The 19,426-nt window shown below is 39.5% G+C and overlaps 1 protein-coding gene across 1 annotated transcript in view; it reads left to right on the plus strand.

The window, feature by feature from the left end:
- The window catches only part of MRPL1 (mitochondrial ribosomal protein L1), a 70,852-nt gene extending 66,787 nt beyond the window's left edge, over positions 1 to 4,065 (plus strand). Inside the window, 2 exon segments of the mRNA NM_001101844.2 lie at positions 1,753 to 1,834; positions 3,409 to 4,065. Of these exon segments, the coding sequence (NP_001095314.1) occupies positions 1,753 to 1,834; positions 3,409 to 3,527 (201 nt within the window). The 3' untranslated portion in view covers positions 3,528 to 4,065.
- The last annotated feature ends 15,361 nt before the right edge of the window (positions 4,066 to 19,426 follow it).

A 19,426-nucleotide genomic window follows, 5' to 3' on the forward strand; every position in this document is an offset into this window, starting at 1 on the left:
ACGTGCAAGCTGTATTTTAAAACAGTTTATGTATTTTAAGAGTTTATGAAATCATTGAGGGCATCTGTTTTGCATTTCTGGAGCCTATGTTGTTAGTTTACAGTAGGAATGGCAGTATAGGTCTGCAGGAAGAATAGTCACAAACATCTGAGGGTAGTATGCAATGTCCCGCAGTCTAGCTTGTAACTGTTAAGGAAGGTATATTGGGCCTCTTGCTTTTTCTTGTATCTATTACTTTCCCAAATTTAAGGTAGGTATAGGTCTTTGTGGGCTTCCCTGGTGGCTCAGTGGTAAAGAATCCGCCTGCCTAGCAGAAGATGCGAGTTGATCCCTGAGTCAGGAAGATCCCTGGGAGAAGGAAATGGCAACCCACTCCAGTATTCTTGCCTGGGAAATGCAATGGACAGAGGAGCCTTTCGGGCTACAGTCCATGGGAAACGACTTAGTGGCTAAAGAACAATAGATCTTTACAAAGGCTAAAGGAACTCCCCAGAGCAGTGTTGGTTACTTTAGTTGCTAATAGAAAGAAGGGCCTTTTGAGGTAAAGTGGAGAATTAAGAGAGGAATGAAAAGATACATGTTGATACTCTATATGTTTTGTTTTCTCTTTTCTGCCATAGCAAATGTAAGGTACCCTGCCTGTCAGTGAACTACTTACTTTGATGGAATTTAATGTCTGTAAGGTCTATGGATTTAATAAGGAGAACTAAGCATTGCTTTTTTTTTCCCCTCTCAAAACTCCCACTTATGGATTGGCATAAAATGAAAATTCCTCCAATAATGTCCAGACCTTCTCATTTAGGGTTTGATACTGTATCATGCCCAAGTGCGTGTTGAATAAATATTGTCTGATGATGATGAGAACAATTTTCTTTTCAGGAGGAATTCTTCATATGCTTATGTACCACATTTCTCACAGTGATCTCAAGAGTCATTGGGAGATAGAATTCTTGTTTGATCTTGAATTCTTACTGTGTAATTTTTACCAATTACGCTATTACAAGTTTTATATGAATTTTAAAAACTGGATTCATTTGACAAAAGTGCAAAATCCTTTAAACATAGGACTGTAACAGAATTGATTTTTAGTGGCATATTTAAGAGAATAACATGCATTGAATTTTGAATGAGAAACTCAAGGACTTTCCAAAGATGCATGCTGGGTTAGGTGTTTTATGAATAGGGCTCATTCACTATATAGGACTTACTGTAGCTTCTGCTAAGTAGGAAGATAATTGTTATTACAGTTAGAGAGTGTTACTATAGCATCTTGGAAATGTCTCTGTGTGAGATATATATTATCTGAATGTGTAGTCAAGGAATTTCATTTTGGACTTTTGAAAGCATTAACTTCTAAATATTTTAAGTTTCTTTTAAAAAATAAACTAAAAAAAATAATCAACAGCTTTAAGAAAAAAATATCACTGATTCCTGGGGTGGAATATTCTACCCCACAATATGCTTTGGGGAAATTTGGAATTCAAGGAACCACAAGTGGGAACCACTTCAAAATACTTTGCTGTAATATGCTCTAAAAGGTAATTGAGTCTTGACATGTAGAGACATATAAATGTAGCATTCTAAAAAAAGAGCTATGGAAGTTTTTTCTTTCACAATAGAGTCCCTTAGTAGATAATTTGCACTAGTTGAGTATTTGAAAAAACTGTCTGGAGTAACTACTGATACAGTTACCAAAAATTGTACTGTTGTCTTACTTTTACATCATTAATGTTATGTGTCCTTTTCTTTCAGCTGGATATGCCAAGTGACCAGATAGCTGCCAATCTACAAGCCGTTATCAATGAAGTTTGTAGGCAAAGACCACTGAATTTGGGTAAGTGGTTCACTGGGGTTAGACTTCCCTATAATCCTGTGATGCTTCAGATAATATATATCTGAGGTTAAAGCAATACAATTGAATTCACCAAAGTATTCCTGATCCTTTTTAATAAGTTGTAGTTGTCTAGAGAGGAAACCTCTTTAACACTAATAAGGAACACACTGTGAAGCCTTTGTAAATTCCCACATTATTTCTGTCATTAAATGTAATCAAATTTGAAAGAAAACTGTAACAGATTGCCTTAAACTTAAAATAGTATTTAAGCAGAAACTAAAATCATTTGTGAGATAGATCATATTTTGAAGCCAGACCATTCACTTTGTCACTGGTACTAGCAGTTGGCTTTCTTTATCTTATTTATTTTGGAAGAGAGACAAAGTTTTAGTCATGTTAGAAGAATCACATTTTATAAACGGGGTGATTCATGGAGAACAGTGAAACTTGATGTAGCAGCTGTGTCATAAGCTCGAAACATGTATAGTTCCCGCTGTATCACTTGCCATTCACAAAAACATGTTCAAGAGTACATTTCCCTCAACTGATTCAGTACTTACAGGCTTCCCATTATAGGAATATGTCACATTTTGTTTTATAAACCAAATGTATAATTAAAACACAATCTTAAGCTATATTTAACCATATTTGGGAGTTAAACCCACTGGTGAATAAATACCTCATATGTTAATTCTGTTCTCCTAAGTATGACCATAGTACTTAGTAATTGTATGTAGATTATATATATATAATTGTATATATAGATTCTTCTATGTCTTGGAGAACTTTTATTTCAGTTTAAAACCTCTGATCCTATAGCAGGATTAGAATGATGAGTGTGTGTGTGTGTGTGTGTGAGTCGCTCAGTTGTGTCTGACTCTTTGCGATCCCATGGCCTGAAGCCCACCAGGCTCCTCTGTCCATGGGGTTCTCCAGGCAAGAATACTGGAGTGGGTTGCCATTCTCTTCTCCAGGGAATCTTCCCAACCCAGGGATGGAACGGGGTCTCCTGCATTGCAGGCAGATTCTTGACCACTCAGCCACCAGGGAAGCCCTAGAATGATGAATAATAAATCTTTAAAAGCAATGTAGTTATTTTCTCTTTGCCATTTTAAATGAGGTCTCTTTATCTTTATGAAAGTTTTTTTAATTTTTAGGGAATTTTACTAAAAAATGCTTGGTAATACAAAGGTAGCATATGTGCTGACTGTTTTAAATAAATATTTAGAATCTTGCCAACTAAGGTAAATATCACCACCTGCTCCCTTTACTGTTGTCTTTGCAATAAAATAAATTGTAGGTGATCACCTTCTAGAAGAGAGAAATGAATTATTAGTGAATATGTATGATTTCATTGATAAATCTCTAGTAAACTCTGGTACAACTAGTTTGCCTTCTTCTCTAGAAATGAAACAATCTTCCCTTTGTTATCATTTAAAATAATAGTTCAGTAATATCAGTACTTTTCAAGTGCAAATATAACACGAATCCGATAAGGGTTCTTGTTGTGTGTTTGTATTTGCTCATTAGGTATTTGGAATAAAATGAGAACTGCTTCTCGTCTCTCTTTACAGGCCCTTTTGTGGTACGTGCTTTCCTTCGAAGTTCAACAAGTGAAGGTTTGTTACTAAAGATCGAGCCGTTGTTGCCTAAAGAAGGAGAAACCAAAGAAAGTGACAAAAAAGCTGTGTAAACGTGTTGCGTTGTGAAATTATTCTCACTGGATCAAGAAGCAGCATTGAAAATTATAAAACTGTCAGTTTTCTAAGTTTGGTGTCTTATTATTGATCATCATACGTGAAAGTAAATTTTAACCCTGGAAAATCTTAGAACACTTTCAAAAATAAGAAAATAAAATTTGCTGTGTGTCTGAACCTACCTTTTAGATCCTATTATATTTTCTTCCTAAGAATTCAGATTCTGCATGCTGGTAATTATAATAGCAATTTCTAGCTTAATAGCTGTCCCTCGAGAGCTGTACCATCTGAGAGAAAAGTAAGGTCCTCAATTCCCACAAGACAGAAAATGGAAGAATTGTGGGCTCTATCACAAATATGACTCTTCTGAAGAAAAATTTTAGACAGTCTTCGTTCTGAAAACTTCTGAACGTCTTTTGTGATAGCATGAATATAGAAAATGACTCAGCCATTAAAACGGATGGGAGATTTTTTTCCTCTTAGGAATGAATTTACATTATTTGTATTTTTTGTAATAAATGGTGCTTTGCAGTATATAAGGCACAGTGTATAGTATTTTTATATATTTACTTTGCTTCATTTGATCCTCAATTCCTCTGCTTGATAGCAAGTTGTTTGTATCCGTAGAATGAATATCCCATGAGGTAGATAAAGCAACTTAATTTATGGATGAAGAATCAGCCTAGGAAGTTCAGCTACCAATTTGCAAACTGGTGTTGGTCCTTAAATGTTTACTGGTAAGTGAAAAAACAAAAAAATTAAGGATAATTTTGTCATGTAGTTGCCAACTGTCCTTTCTTGGAAATGATTGATTTCCTTTACTCTGAGACTGTCTTTCACTTTTTTAGGGGATGTTCAAGGGCTTTTTCTTATATGCAATTATATGCCATTCCTTTCTCCAGGAGATCTTCCCAACCCAGGGCTCAAACCTGGGTCTCCTGCATTGCTGGCAGATTCTTTACCGTCTGAGCAGCAAGGGAAGCCCTGTGAAATAATAGGCCTGATAAATTTGTTGGTGGGTTTTAATAACACTCACTTTGTAAAGAATAATTTGACGGCTCCATGTAGGTCTCCCCAATTGTTTTTAAAATTTTAGTGGTCTGAGACATCCAAATGACTGTACCCCACTAAGCTTTTTTCCCCCACAGGAAAATTAAAATCTGACGAGTGTTTACTGAAAACAACTGTAACATTGACTGCAAAGCAGTAACGGCAGTTACCTTCTGTTGAGTGCCTACTGCTGTCTTCTGCAGTTACCTTCTGTTGAGTGCCCACTGCTGTCTTCTGCAGTTACCTTCTATTGAGTGCCTACTGCTGTCTTCTGCAGTTACCTTCTATTGAGTGCCTACTGCTGTCTTCTGCAGTTACCTTCTGTTGAGTGCCTACTGCTGTCTTCTGCTTCGTGTGCATTCTCTCATTTCCTCCTCACGGGAGCTCAGAGAGGAAGGTGAGACTCTCATTTCACAGAAAAGGAAGTTGAAACTTGTGTGAGGTCCCATATGTGGCAATTTAAGATTTAAACCTAACTTTGTCTAATGTTGAAGCCTGTTCTTTTTAAAAGCCTGTTCAGCCATTTTACCTCCTTTTTATATATTCTAAGGTAAACTGTTTGACCAGTTTTAAGTTTTAAAAATATTGAATAATTACACTTCAGTTTCTTGGTGTGTCTGATTATGGGGTTCTGGCACAGCTGATGTGAATAAAGTAGAAATACAAGAGTTGGAGGAGTGGGTTGAGAAGGAACATTGATGGAAGGAGTGAAAAAAATCTCTACTTGTTTCCCACAGTTCCGGTCTTCTGAAAGTTGTTTTTGTTCAGTTGCAAAGTTACATCTGACTCTCTGCTACCCCAGGGACTGCAGCATGCCAGGCTTCCTTGTCCTTTACTCTCTCCTAGAGTTTGCTCAGACTCATGTCCATTGAGTTGATGAAGCCATCCAACCATCCCATCCTCTGTCGTCCCCTTCTCCTGCCTTCAGTCTTTCTCAGCATCAGGGTCTTTTCCAATGAGTTTGGCTCTTCACATCAGGTGGCCAAAGTATCGGAGCTTTAGCATCAGTCCTGAAAACATATTGATTGTTAAAGACCCTAATTCACAGAGTAGAAGCACCATTACTGTTTGTAAATTTTTTTTCCAATTAATAAAGTAAGTATACTCTTATTGGGAGAAGGCAATGGCAACCCACTCCAGTACTCTTGCCTGGAGAATCCCATGGACAGAGGAGCCTGGTAGGCTACAGTCCATGGGGTCGCTAAGAGTCGGGCACGACCGAGCGACTTCACTTTCACTTTTACTTTCATGCATTGGAGAAAGAAATGGCAACCCACTCCAGTATTCTTGCCTGGAGAATCCCAGGGACAGAGGAGCCTGTTGGGCCGCCATCTATGGGGTCACACAGAGTCGGACACAACTGACGCGACTTAGCAGTAGCAGCAGCATACTCTTATTAAAAATTTTAGCAATAAAGTATCACTCAGTGCTACTACTCAGGTAATCAGTATTAATATTTTGGTGCTTTCCATTATTTTATTCAGTTGACAGAAACAAAAACAGGAACATGCACACAAGTGATGTTATAAAGTAAGGATTTCCCCATATTATTTAAAATCTCATGAAAAGCAGCATTTTAATGGATGAACAATATTTCATTCTGTTGACCTTCTAATTTATGGAATCATTTCCCAATTTAGGGGCATTTAACTTGCTTTCGGTTTGGGGAAAATCTTTGAGTGTAATTTATTTTTCTCTGTATTTCTAGAAGTGACATTCCCGAGTTGAAAGGTATGATATGGTTGAAGGTCTTAATTAAGGTGCCTTTCTGAGCAGAACAAACCAGAACAAGGAAATATGGTTGGAAAACTTGCTCTGGGCAAGAGCATTCCAGGGTCCTATTAACTGGCCTATGAATAAATTATTCACTAACCTTCCATTAGAGCATTTTTCCTTTTGGTTGTGTTCATAATGGTGTCCTTCTGGAAAAATAGAATTGCACTAGTTTACTCTTCACATAAACCTTTCCAAATTTTGTATCATTAATGTACTTTTTTCTTTATTAGAAAACAGTAAATTAAAGTCTTATGTTTAAAAAAAGTAAAAAGTTTTAATATGTGTATGGTAAATACTTGTAACTCTCAAGCATTAGCCTGCATCCAAATCACCTGGAGAGCTAGCAGGCTCAAATTGCTTGACACCAGTTGGCAAAGTGGGGTGGACCTTGAACATTTACATTTCTAACAAGTTCCTGTTGCCAAACCCAAGTTTGTGTGCCTGGTGCACACTCAATAAGCCCGAACAAACCAAACGGGGTTTGGAGCAGAGAGAGGTTTATCACAAGGGCCGAGCAAGGAAAATAGGCTGCTAGAGCTCAAAAAGTCCGAACTCTCTGAAGAGTTTTTATCTGCAAAACGTGGAGGGGAGGGCTGCAAGGTATATGAACTTTCCCTGTAACAGTGTGATGATGTTCCAGGAATCTCAGTCATTAGCCTTCCGATCCCAACCAGTCTGGGATCCAGAGCTTGTGCTCTGCCTAAAGTTAACCATCCTCCACCTGGATGGGGTCTCGGTTCTCGTCGAGGAACTATGAGGTGGCTACGCACAGCTCCTGAGGAGGACGGACCCTGTCCTGGTGCTGCACTACTGTTCCTTGACTGCCTTTCCTTTGCTGCTGCTTTTCACTCTTCTGTTTGAATCTGCCCTCTAGAACTCTGGGAAGTTCTAGGAGGTTAAACTTTTCCCTACAAACAAGGAAGTATGGAGACGAGGAAAGGCTTTAATACATAGGTCCTGCTTGGGTTCATTCCCAGATGATGTTGCTGCTCCAGAGACTATACTTTGAAAACCATTGATATTTACTAATAGATGTTTTAACCCTGGTTTAAAAAAAAAAAAAAAAAAAACTCTGGTTTTGATATCATCAGTTTATTTTCAAATTTGGCAGGTAATTCTGTGTAGCAGGGTTGAGAATCACTGGTGTATACAATTAATGAAGTTATAAATGATGAAAAATTTTTAATAAAAGTCAAGATTTTAAAAGATTGAGATAAAAAAATAATGCACCAAATTTAAGAGTCAGGGCTAGTTTCTAGCTTTCTGGTCTATCCCTATGTGTAAACAATTTAAATTTCTATGGGAAAACAAAATCTGAGATCTTTTGTAAAATTAGGACAACAATAAGGTGATCATCAATACTTGAACAGAAATTTTATAATGCAGCTTTTATAGGTGGCATTTCATGTTAGAAATGATGTGATATAACATTATTGATTATCATTACTATTATAAACATAAATTTACTGGTATTACTTATCATTATCTTGTTAAAAACCAGATATTTATGCTGGGTTGGGGAGACCTATTTAATAGTTTTGTTTTGTTTTGTTTTCCAATAGTGAGTTTTTTAAGAGCAAGTAGTTAATCAAAGTGTCCAGTAGGTGGCAATAATAATCTTTCATACAACTTTTAAATAGTTGTATACTTACTGGTAAATACTTGTTTTCGCATTTGATTATACAAATGAAATAGCAAAAATACTTTATAGACAACTTGGAACTTTGTTTTTGTTTTAACTTTTATCATCGAATTTTTCAAGTATGCAGGAAAAAAAGAACACCCATTTACTTACTGCCCAGCACCAGCAATTATCAAATTATGCTATTCTAGATATGTCTATCCCTTCCATCTACCTACCATTCCCCAGCTTGTCCTCATCCTTGCCAGAGTAATTAAAAGTGAATCCCATTAAGAGTTTTAAGAATAATCAAGCTATAATTACAAGATGATTTTAGATCCATTTTTCAGAACCCAGTTTATTTGTATTCTGCTCTGGCCATTGAGAGCATTTAGGTTCTTAAAATTGTATTTTTCATGTAATAATGGGCAAAACCCCTATTTCTAGTGCTTTGAGAATAGTAACAGATTAGACAAAAGATTGTATATAAATATTAAATAGTTTAAAAGTAAGAAAAAAGTTGGTATCCTCACTTAAATTTTTGTTTTGAATCAAAATATGAGATTAGAAATGTAACTATTATAAGGAATAGGTTGAAATAATATGCAGCTTTCATTCTGAGGATATCCATAGGAATAGAAAATAGTTCAGTCGCTCAGTTGTGTCTGACTCTCTGACCCCATGGACTGCAGCACGCCAGGCCTCCCTGTCCATCACCAACTCCTGGAGCTTGCTCAAACTCATGTCCATCAAGTCAGTGATGCCATCCAACCATCTCATCCTCTATCGTCTGCTTCTCCTCCTGCCTTCAATCTTTCCCAGCATCAGGGTCTTTTCTAGTGAGTCAGTTTTTCACATCAGGTGACCAAAGTATTGGAGATTCAGCTTCAGCATCAGTCCTTCCAAAGAATATTCAGGACTGATTTCCTTTAGGATAGACTGGTTGGATCTCCTTGCAGTCCAAGGGACTCTCAAGAGTTTTCTCCAGCACCACAGTTCAAAAGCATCAATTATTTGGCACTCAGCTTTCTTTATAGTCCAACTCTCACATCCATACATGACTATTGGAAAAACCATAGCTTTGACTAGAACTTTAACCATAGCTTAAAGTTTCAAGATGGAAGAGTAGAAGGACATGTGCTCATCTTCTGCAAGAGCTCCAAAATTACAACTTGCTGCTGAACAACTGCTGACAGAAGAATGTTGGATCCCACCAAAAAAAGATACCCCACATCCAAGGGCAAAGGAAAAGCCCCAGGAAGATGGTAGGAGGGGCAAAATTGTGTTTAAAATCAAACCCCATACCCACCAGAGACGCTCAGAGGGCTCAAACAAACCTTGTGCACACGAGGACCCAGAGACTTACACCAGAACTTATGCATTACTGGGGAAACAGACTCTTGGAGAGCACAAATAAAATCTTGTGCACACCAGAACCCAGGAGAAACGAGCAGTGACCCCACAAGAGACTGACCCAGACTTGCCCAGGAGTGTTCAGCAGAGGCGTGGGTCAGCGGTGGCCTGCTGCAGGGTCAGAGGCACTGAGTAAGGCAGTGTGTGCGGGGGTTATTTGAAGGAGGTTGCCATTATCTTCCTTACCTTTACCATAATTTGGCCTCAGGTCAAACAACAGGGAGGGAACACAGCTCCACCCATCAACAGAAAATTGGATTAAAGATTTACTGAGCATGGCCCCACCCATCAGAACAAGACCCAGTTTCTCCCTCAGTCAGTCTCTGCCATCAAAAAGCTTCCATAAGCCTCTTATCCTTATCCATCAGAGAGCAGACAGAATCACAATCATAGAAAACTAATCAAACTGATCACATGAACCACAGCCTTGTCTAACTCAGTGAAACTATGAGCCATGCCACATAGGGCCACTCAAGACGGATGGGTCACAGTGGAGAGTCCTGACAAAACGTGGTCAGGACTGGAGAAGGGAATGGCAAACCACTTCAGTATTCTTGCCTTGAGAACCCCATGAACAGTTTGAAAAGGCAAAAAGACAGGACACTGAAAGATGAACTCCCCAGGTTGGTAGGTGCCCAATATGCTACTGGAGATTTGTGAAGTAACTCCAGAAAGAATGAAGAGACAGAGGCAAAGCAAAAACAACACTCAGTTTTGGATGTGACTGGCAATGGAAGTAAAGTCTGATGCTGTAAAGAGCAATATTGCATAGGAACCTGGAATGTCAGGTCCATGAATCAAGGCAAATTGGAAGTCATCAAACAGGAGATGGCAAGAGTGAACATAGACATTTTAGGAATCAGTGAACTAAAATGGACTGGAATGGGTGAATTTAATTCAGATGACCATTATATCTACCACTGTGGGCAAGAGTCCCTTAGAAGAAATGGAGTAGCCATCATGGTCAACAAAAGAGTCCGAAATGCAGTACTTGGATGCAATCTCAAAAACGACAGAATGATCTCTGTTCATTTCCAAGGCAAACCATTCATTATCACAGTAATCCAAGTCTATGCCCTGACCAGTAATGCTGAAGAAGCTGAAGTTGAATGGTTCTACGAAGACCTACAAGACCTTCTAGAACTAATACCCCCAAAAGATGTCCTTGTCACTATAGGGGACTGGAATGCAAAAGTAGGAAGTCAAAAGATACCTGCAGTAACAGGCAAATTTGGCCTTGGAATGCAAAACAAAGCAGGACAAAGGCTAATAGGGTTTTGCCAAGAGAACGCACTGGTCATAGCAAACACCCTCTTCCAACAACACAAGAGAAAACTCTACACATGGACATCACCAGATGGTCAATACCAAAATCAGATAGATTATATTCTTTGCAGCCAAAGATGGAGAAGCTCTATACAGTCAGCAAAAACAAGACCAGGAGCTGACTGTGGCTGAGATCATGAATTCCCTATTGTCAAACTCAGAAAGTATTACTGTATTCTTTTATTGAAAAGAAACAGAAGGACATTAGGTAAATTTTGCAAGTAGAGAAAGGAAGAACAGAGTGAAGAATTTAAAGAAAACAGTGACCCATAATTCTTTAAATAACTGCTTAACATTTTGTTGTACCTTTTCTTCCTTCTTCTCTTGTAGAAGTCTGTTTCTGCCCCCACCCTGCCCCCCCAAATAACATGGTTGTGATCATGTTGGGTATAGGGTAGGAAGAGAGGTTGGCTTTGGAGGTTTTCCACATGTCTAGCTCTTCAGGCTTTGATTTGAAAAAAGCCAACCAAAAGCAATTTTCAAGTATTTGCTAAATGAAAGGCCTAAACCTTCCTGTATCTCATCATTATATGTTGCATAAAACTTTATAGCATTGTTTCCTAAGTTGGTAATTAATGAAAATTAATTTGTGTAAAATTTTAAGTTAAATAGGATAAACCAGTGTTTCCCAAAGGGCAATAAGTATACCATTAATGGCAAGGAAGACCAAGAAAGGAATTTTGATGGTAAGTGAATCACATCTTAGAATTAATAATTATTTTTTACTGTATTATAGGAAAATATAACTTGCATATGAAAGAATATGACTTCATATTGTTGCCTAGGTGACTGTTTGTAAAGTCTATTTAAACACATATATTTTTCAGTCGCTCAGTCGTGTCCTGCTCTTTGCAACACCATGGACTACAGCATGCCAGGCTTTCCAGTCCTTTACTATCTCCTGGAGTTTGCTCAGATTCATGTCCACTGAATCGGTAATGCCATCCAACCATGTCATCCCCTTCTCCTGCCTTCACTCTTTCCCAGCATCAGGGTCTTTTCCGCGAGTTGGCTTTTCACATCAGGTGGCCAAAGTATTGGAGCTTCAGCTTTAGCATCAGTCCTTCCAATGAATATTCAGGGTTGATTCCCTTTAGGATTGACTGGTTTGATCTCCTTTCAGTCCAAGGGACTCTCAAGAGTCTTCTCCAACACCACAGTTTGAAAGCATCAATTATATAAATATGTAAACTATGTAAACTGCTTTTCAAAGTTTTTATGCCACTACTCTTAACTTAGACTGGAGACCACTAATCCGTGGCTCTCGTGTTGTCATCCCCTGTATCCAGCTAGGCAGATTATGACGGATGATGTGACTCATCAATCGGTGGCTTTCCCACTGACTGCTATGTGGTCTCAGGTATTTTTTTCTCTTAGTTCAGTGCTCTATGTAGTCACACTGTTGACTAGAAGTGTATTGGAATATTAAAACACTCTTTTCATCCCGTGCCTCACGGTACAAGGTAATCAACTGAGTCTTGAAATTTTTTCAAATATTGCCCCTGTCAGTTGGTCCCGTTTTATTATAGACTGACATAAATGCAGCTCACTCTTAGAAAGCTGTCATTTCAATATATTACTTAGTCATGCTAACTGAGGAGCTGGCTTATTCTTACTTTATTCTTGTTTAGTTAAAATATTTTGTTTTCCTTCCTATTTTAATGTTTAATTGAATTTTTTTCATTTGGACTAGGAAAAACTCAGACGTTTACTGCAGCTTCATAGCTCAAAGTTAGGGAAAATGACTTAAAAGAGGAGGAAAGATGATACAGATACAAGGTTACACATGAATGCTGGCAGTTTAGGAGGTTAGGGAGGACTTCAGTGGCCTATATGGATTTGGAGGATGTTGGTTATGTATGAAATATATTGATTATAGTTTGTCACTTGAAATTAATATATGGTTTTGAATTACAAGTAGCATTTATCAAAGTGGAAAGTTAAAGACTGAGTTGCTTCTTAAAATTTTGACTAAGCTAACATGATAAAGTTGATGATTAAACCCTAAAAGATAATTCAAACCTGAGAGGAATAAAGAAGGGAGGAGGAGGGATCGATGAAAAATAAAAGGTTTCGTGATATACATGAAACCAGGATTCAAGTTTTAGGAGTTGTAGTTTATGCTAACATCACATTCCAACTCCAGCTCTTACTAAGTGAGCATTCACTGTCTTATGAACCTCAGTCTTTTTGGCTATAACACAATTGTAAGAAAGATCATCCTTATTAACTCAAAGTGTTATAAAAACTAATCAGACAATATAAATGAAATTATTTTATAAAATTAAGATACAATCAACTGCTGTTATCATAAATACTAGGGTAATATGTGAGTCTCAACATGTAAATAACTCAAACTAGATTTAAAAAAAAATTCTAGCTATGCTTTTCTGCCCATAATGGAATAACATGTATCAGAGTTGTCCCTCTACCTGTAAACAGCTAGAAAACTGGACAAAATACTTGAAGCAATTGTTTTCTGACAATGGAAAACATGCAGTACTTGAGTGTGTTCTCTGAATGGATGGAAACAAATGAGTCATACAGAAGCCTCAGCATTCTACCTGATATCACGTTCCAGACCCAGTACAGAAGAGGGAGACCAAGGAACGCATGGCAGTCTCTGTATAGAAGTCACTGAGATCTGATTTTGGGAAGGTCGTGGCAGCTTCAGTTTGTGAGGTGCAACACCAGAGATGTGGGAGCTATGCAGAGGAGCCCCAAGGCTCTGCAGGAGGTTTCACTGAGACTTTGCTCTGGGCTAAGTAAGGTGCACATGCATAGTATGAAATGCCATAAGGCTAGACTAAATGCAATTACTGGGAAGCTGTAAGTTAAACAGTTCCCAGAACCTACATGTGGCTGAGACACACTTCAGTAATAGATACCCTAGAGTTATGTCTTCGGATGGGGCTAAAAGAGCTCTAGAGTAAAGGCTACTCTAGACCACCAATAACAATTTAAAAACAACATCAAAAGAATCAAACTTATTGGCAAGTAACAGCCTGCCAAATTCCACACTTTAAAAGCAGAAAACAGAATCCAAAATTTTAAGAACATAGCTTTTATAGTGTCTATGTATATAGAGAAATATCAATAACCTCAGATATGCAGATAACACCACCCTTATGGCAGAAAGTGAAGAGGAACTAAAAAGCCTCTTGATGAAAGTGAAAGTGGAGAGTGAAAAAGTTGGCTTAAAGCTCAACATTCAGAAAACGAAGATCATGGCATCTGGTCCCACCACTTCATGGCAAATAGATGGGGAAACAGTGGAAACAGTGTCAGACTTTATTTTTCTGGGCTCCAAAATCACTACAGATGGTGACTGCAGCCATGAAATTAAAAGACGCTTGCTTCTTGGAAGGAAAGTTATGACCAACCTAGATAGCATATTCAAAAGCAGAGACATTACTTGGCCAACAAAGGTTCATCTAGTCAAGGCTATGGTTTTTCCTGTGGTCATGTATGGATGTGAGAGTTGGACTGTGAAGAAGGCTGAGCGCCGAAGAATTGATGCTTTTGAACTGTGGTATTGGAGAAGACTCTTGAGAGTCCCTTGGACTGCAAGGAGATCCAACCAGTCCATTCTGAAGGAGATCAGCCCTGGGATTTCTTTGGAAGGAATGATGCTAAAGCTGAAACTCCAGTACTTTGGCCACCTCATGCAAAGAGTTGACTCATTGGAAAAGACTCTGATGCTGGGAGGGATTGGGGGCAAGAGGAGAAGGGGACGACAGAGGATGAGATGGCTGGATGGCATCATTGACTCGATGAATGTGAGTCTGGGTGAACTCTGGGAGTTGGTGATGAACAGGGAGGCCTGGCGTGCTGCCTTTCATGGGGTCGCAAAGAGTCGGACACAACTGAGCGACTGATCTGATCTGATATGCTGTTTGCTCAGTTGTGGCTGACTCTTTGGAACTCCATGGACTGTAGCCCACCAGGCTCCTCTGTCCATGGAATTTTCCAGGCAGTATTACTGGAGCAGGTTGCCACTTCCTACTGCAGGGGATCTTCCCGACCTAGGGATCAAAACCACTTCTCTTGTGTCTCCTGCATTGACAGGCAGACTCTTCACCACTGTGCCACCTAGGAAGTCCTACCCAATAAAAATTATGACATACAAATGAGCAGGAAATTGTGAAGCAGAAAATCAGTAGAAACTGACTCAGAAATTATGGAAATGAATGAAATAGCTGGCATGGGCTTTAAAACAGCATAGTAAATATGGTCAAGTATGTAATGGAAAATATGGACATAATGGGAGAAATGGAAGACATTAAAAATAGGCAAAGGGAACTTTAGAGCTTCAGTGCAAATTAGAAATACAATACCTGAATGAAAACTTCACCTTTGGATTATCAGCTGATTACTCACCACAAAAGAAAAGAAGCATGACTTGAAGATACTGCAATAGAAACTATGTAAATTGAGATACTGAATGAAAGTAATAATAAAAGGCTGCTGCTGCTAAGTCACTTCAGTCGTGTCCGACTCTGTGGACCCCATAGACAGCAGCCCACCAGGCTCCCCCATCCCTGGGATTCTTCAGGCAAGAACACTGGAGTGGGTTGCCATTTCCTTCTCCAATGCATGAAAGTGAAAAGTGAAAGTGAAGTCGCTCAGTCATGTCCAACTCTTAGCGACCCCATGGACTGCAGCCTACTAGGCTCCTCCGTCCATGGGATTTTCCAGGCAAGAACACTGGAGTGGGGTGCCATTTCCAGCTAGATCCTCAGTAATCTGAGAAATATGATCTCACATATGCATAATTGGAGTATCTTAATATGCCAGCATCCACTGAATCATGGAAAAAGGAAAAGTTCCAGAAAAACATGTATTTCTGCTTTATTGACTATGCCAAAGCCTTTGACTGTGTGGATCACAATAAACTGTGGACAATTCTGAAGGGATGGGAATACCAGACCACGTGACCTGCCTCTTGAGAAACCTATATGCAGGTCAGGAAGCAACAGTTAGAACTGGACATGGAACAACAGACTGGTTCCAAATAGGAAAAGGAGTACGTCAAGGCTGCATATTTTCACCCTGCTTATTTAACTTCTATACAGAGTACATCATGAGAAACGCTGGACTGGAAGAAACACAAGCTGGAAGCAAGATTGCCGGGAGAAATATCAATAACCTCAGATATGCAGATGACCCCACCCTTATGGCAGAAGGTGACGAGGAACTAAAAAGCTTCTTGATGAAAGTGAAAGAGGAGAGTGAAAAAGTTGGCTTAAAGCTCAATATTCAGAAAACAAAGATCATGGCATCTGGTCCCATCACTTCATGGGAAATAGATGGGGAAACAGTGTCAGATTTTATTTTGGGGGGCTCCAAAATCACTGCAGATGGTGATTGCTGCCATGAAATTAAAAGATGCTTACTCCTTGGAAGGAAAGTTATGACCAACCTAGATAGCATATTGAAAAGCAGAGACATTACTTTGCCAACAAAGGTTCGTCTAGTCAAGGCTATGGTTTTTCCAGTGGTCATGTATGGATGTGAGAGTTGGACTGTGAAGAAAGCCGAGCACTGAAGAATTGATGCTTTTGAACTGTGGTGTTGGAGAAGATTCTTGAGAGTCCCTTGGACTGCAAGGAGATCCAACCAGTCCATTCTAAAGGAGATCAGTCCTGGGTGTTCTTTGGAAGGAATGATGCTAAAGCTGAAACTCCAGTACTTTGGCCACCTCATGCGAAGAGTTGACTTATTGGAAAAGACTCTGATGCTGGGAGGGATTGGGGGCAGGAGGATAAGGGGATGACAGAGGAGAAGGGGATGACAGAGGATGAAATGGCTGGATGGCATAACCAACTCGATGGACATGAGTTTGAGTGAACTCCGGGAGTTGGTGATGGACAGGGAGGCCTGGCGTGCTGCAATTCATGGGGTCACAAAGAGTCGGACATGACTGAGCGAGAAGTGAACTGAACTGAATATGGCAGAGAAGAGGAAATGGCAGGAAATATATATTTGAAGGAATAATGGTTTAACAAGCAGGATGAAAACTATGATTTTGAAACCTAAGAAAACAAACTCCCAGCAGGATAATTGAAGGGAAAACCATTTTAAAACATATCATACTCAATTTGTTGAAAACCAATGATAATATAAAACTTTTGAAAGCCACTGGAGAAACAGAAGCAGTTGGGATAGCAAGATAAATTACTGATTTCTTCCCAGAAATAATATAAGCCAAACAAGGAATGGAATGATAAATGTAATACGATTTTAAAAAGTTATCGTAAGATTCTATGTCAAGTGAAAATATCCTTCAAAGATGAGAGCAGCATAAAGATTTTTTTTTTTACAAAAGCACAGAGCATTTATTTCTGGTGGACCTGAATTACAAAAAATATTAAAGGAAGTCTTTCTAGAGGAAGAAAAGTGATACCAGTAAAAACCCAGTTCCAAATGAGTGAAGAATGCCAGCAATGGAAAATATATGGGAAAATATGAAAAATGATTTTCTAATTTTATCCTTTCTTTAAAAAAATTACGTTTTAAAACAAATGTGACAGTGAATGGAAGGGCTTTTAACAGATTTGAAGCAAAATGTATGAAAACAGTAACATATAGGTTGGCATGGTATATATTTATACTTGGCTCTTTTCATTTGGGTTGGGTGTAGTTTTCTGTGTTTATCCACTATTTTTTTTTAATCTACTATTTTTAATGGATGAAATCCAATGTCAAAAGTCAATATAGGAGGGAGGAGCCAAGATGGCGGAGGAGTAGGACGGGGAGAACACTTTCTCCCCCACAAATTCATCAAAAGAGCATTTAAACGTCGAGTAAATTCCACAAAACAACTTCTGAATGCCGGCAGAGGACATCAGGCACCCAGAAAAGCAATCCAACTCTTCAAAAGGAAGTAGGAAAAACTATAAAAGACAAAAAAAGAGACAAAAGAGGGAGGGACGGAGTTCCGTCCCGGGAAGGGAGTCTTAAAAAGAGAGAAGTTTCCAAACACCAGGAAACCTTCTCACTGCCGAATCTGTGCCGAGCTTTGGAAGCACAGAGGGCAACATAACAGGAAGAAAAAATAAATAAACAATTAAAACTCGAAGATTGCGAGTCCTACGGTAACTCCCCCAGCGGAGAAGCAGCACAGACGCCTGAACGCGCCATTAGCAAGCGGGGGCTGGGCAGGGAGGCGCAGCGCGGGCTGCATCGCTTAGAGTAAGAATCTGGCCTGAATACCCTGAGCACTATCTGAGCGAAATAATTTGGGCTAGCAAACCAGACTGTGGGATATCTACCACGCGAAAAGCCAGCCCCAACCTAAGACACCGCCAGGCCCGCGCACGGAACAAAGAATTGAACAGAGAGAGCCGGCTGCAGACCTTCCCCCTCCGCTGACAGGCAGCCAGAGCTGGAAGGGGGCAATCGCAGCCCCAGAGAGACATTATCTATAAAACTGTAAGCAGGCTTCTTTGCTAACTAAAACTTCTTGGGGGTCTGGACGGTTAACATCTGCCTGAGAAGGTGCGCCGGTTTTACACCCAGATAACCGAGTGGCGGGGAGGCGATAAGTCGCAGCATTGGCGCTCGCCAAACACCTCATCACTTGAGCTACTTGGACCTGGGAAGAGCACAAAACTCAGGCCCAACTGAGTCTGCACCTCTGAGGACTACCCGAGTGCCTGAACCTGAGCGGCTTGGACCTGGGAGGTACATGCAACCCAGGGCCAGCCTCGGATTGTTCCCCGCGGAACAACCTAGAGCCCGAGCAGTGTGGGCAGGGAGGCTACACGCGCCGTGAGCGGGGGCAGACCCAGTGTGGCTGAGGCACTGCGAGCGCACGCCAGTGTTATTTGTTTGCAGCATCCCTCCCTCCCTCCCCACAGCGCGACTGAACAAAGAGAAGAAATACAGCTCCACCCATCAGAACACCGACACAAGCTTCCCTAACCAGGAAACCTTGACAAGCCACCTGTACAAACCCACACACAGCGAGGAAAAGCCACAATAAAGAGAACTCCACAAACTGCCAGAATACAGAAAGGACACCCCAAACTCAGCAATTTAAACAAGATGAAGAAACAGAGGAATAGCCAGCAGATAAAGGAACAGGATAAATGCCCACCAAACCAAACAAAAGAGGAAGAGATAGGGAATCTACCTGATAAAGAATTCCGAATAATGATAGTGAATTTGATCCAAAATCTTGAAATTAAAATGGAATCACAGATAAGTAGCTTGGAGACAAGGATTGAGAAGATGCAAGAAAGGTTTAACAAGGACCTAGAAGAAATAAAAAAGAGTCAATATATAATGAATAATGCAATAAATGAAATTAAAAACACTCTGGAGGCAACAAATAGTAGAATAACAGAGGCAGAAGATAGGATTAGTGAATTAGAAGATAGAATGGTAGAAATAAATGAATCAGAGAGAATAAAAGAAAAACGAATTAAAAGAAATGAGGACAATCTCAGAGACCTCCAGGACAATATTAAACGCTACAACATTCGAATCATAGGGGTTCCAGAAGAAGAAGACAAAAAGAAAGACCATGAGAAAATACTTGAGGAGATAATAGTTGAAAACTTCCCTAAACTGGGGAAGGAAATAATCACCCAAGTCCAAGAAACCCAGAGAATCCCAAACAGGATAAACCCAAGGCAAAACACCCCAAGACACATATTAATCAAATGAACAAAGATCAAACACAAAGAACAAATATTAAAAGCA

Source organism: Bos taurus, chromosome 6, assembly GCF_002263795.3.
Source record: "Bos taurus isolate L1 Dominette 01449 registration number 42190680 breed Hereford chromosome 6, ARS-UCD2.0, whole genome shotgun sequence".
In the NCBI taxonomy this organism is placed as follows: domain Eukaryota; kingdom Metazoa; phylum Chordata; class Mammalia; order Artiodactyla; family Bovidae; genus Bos; species Bos taurus.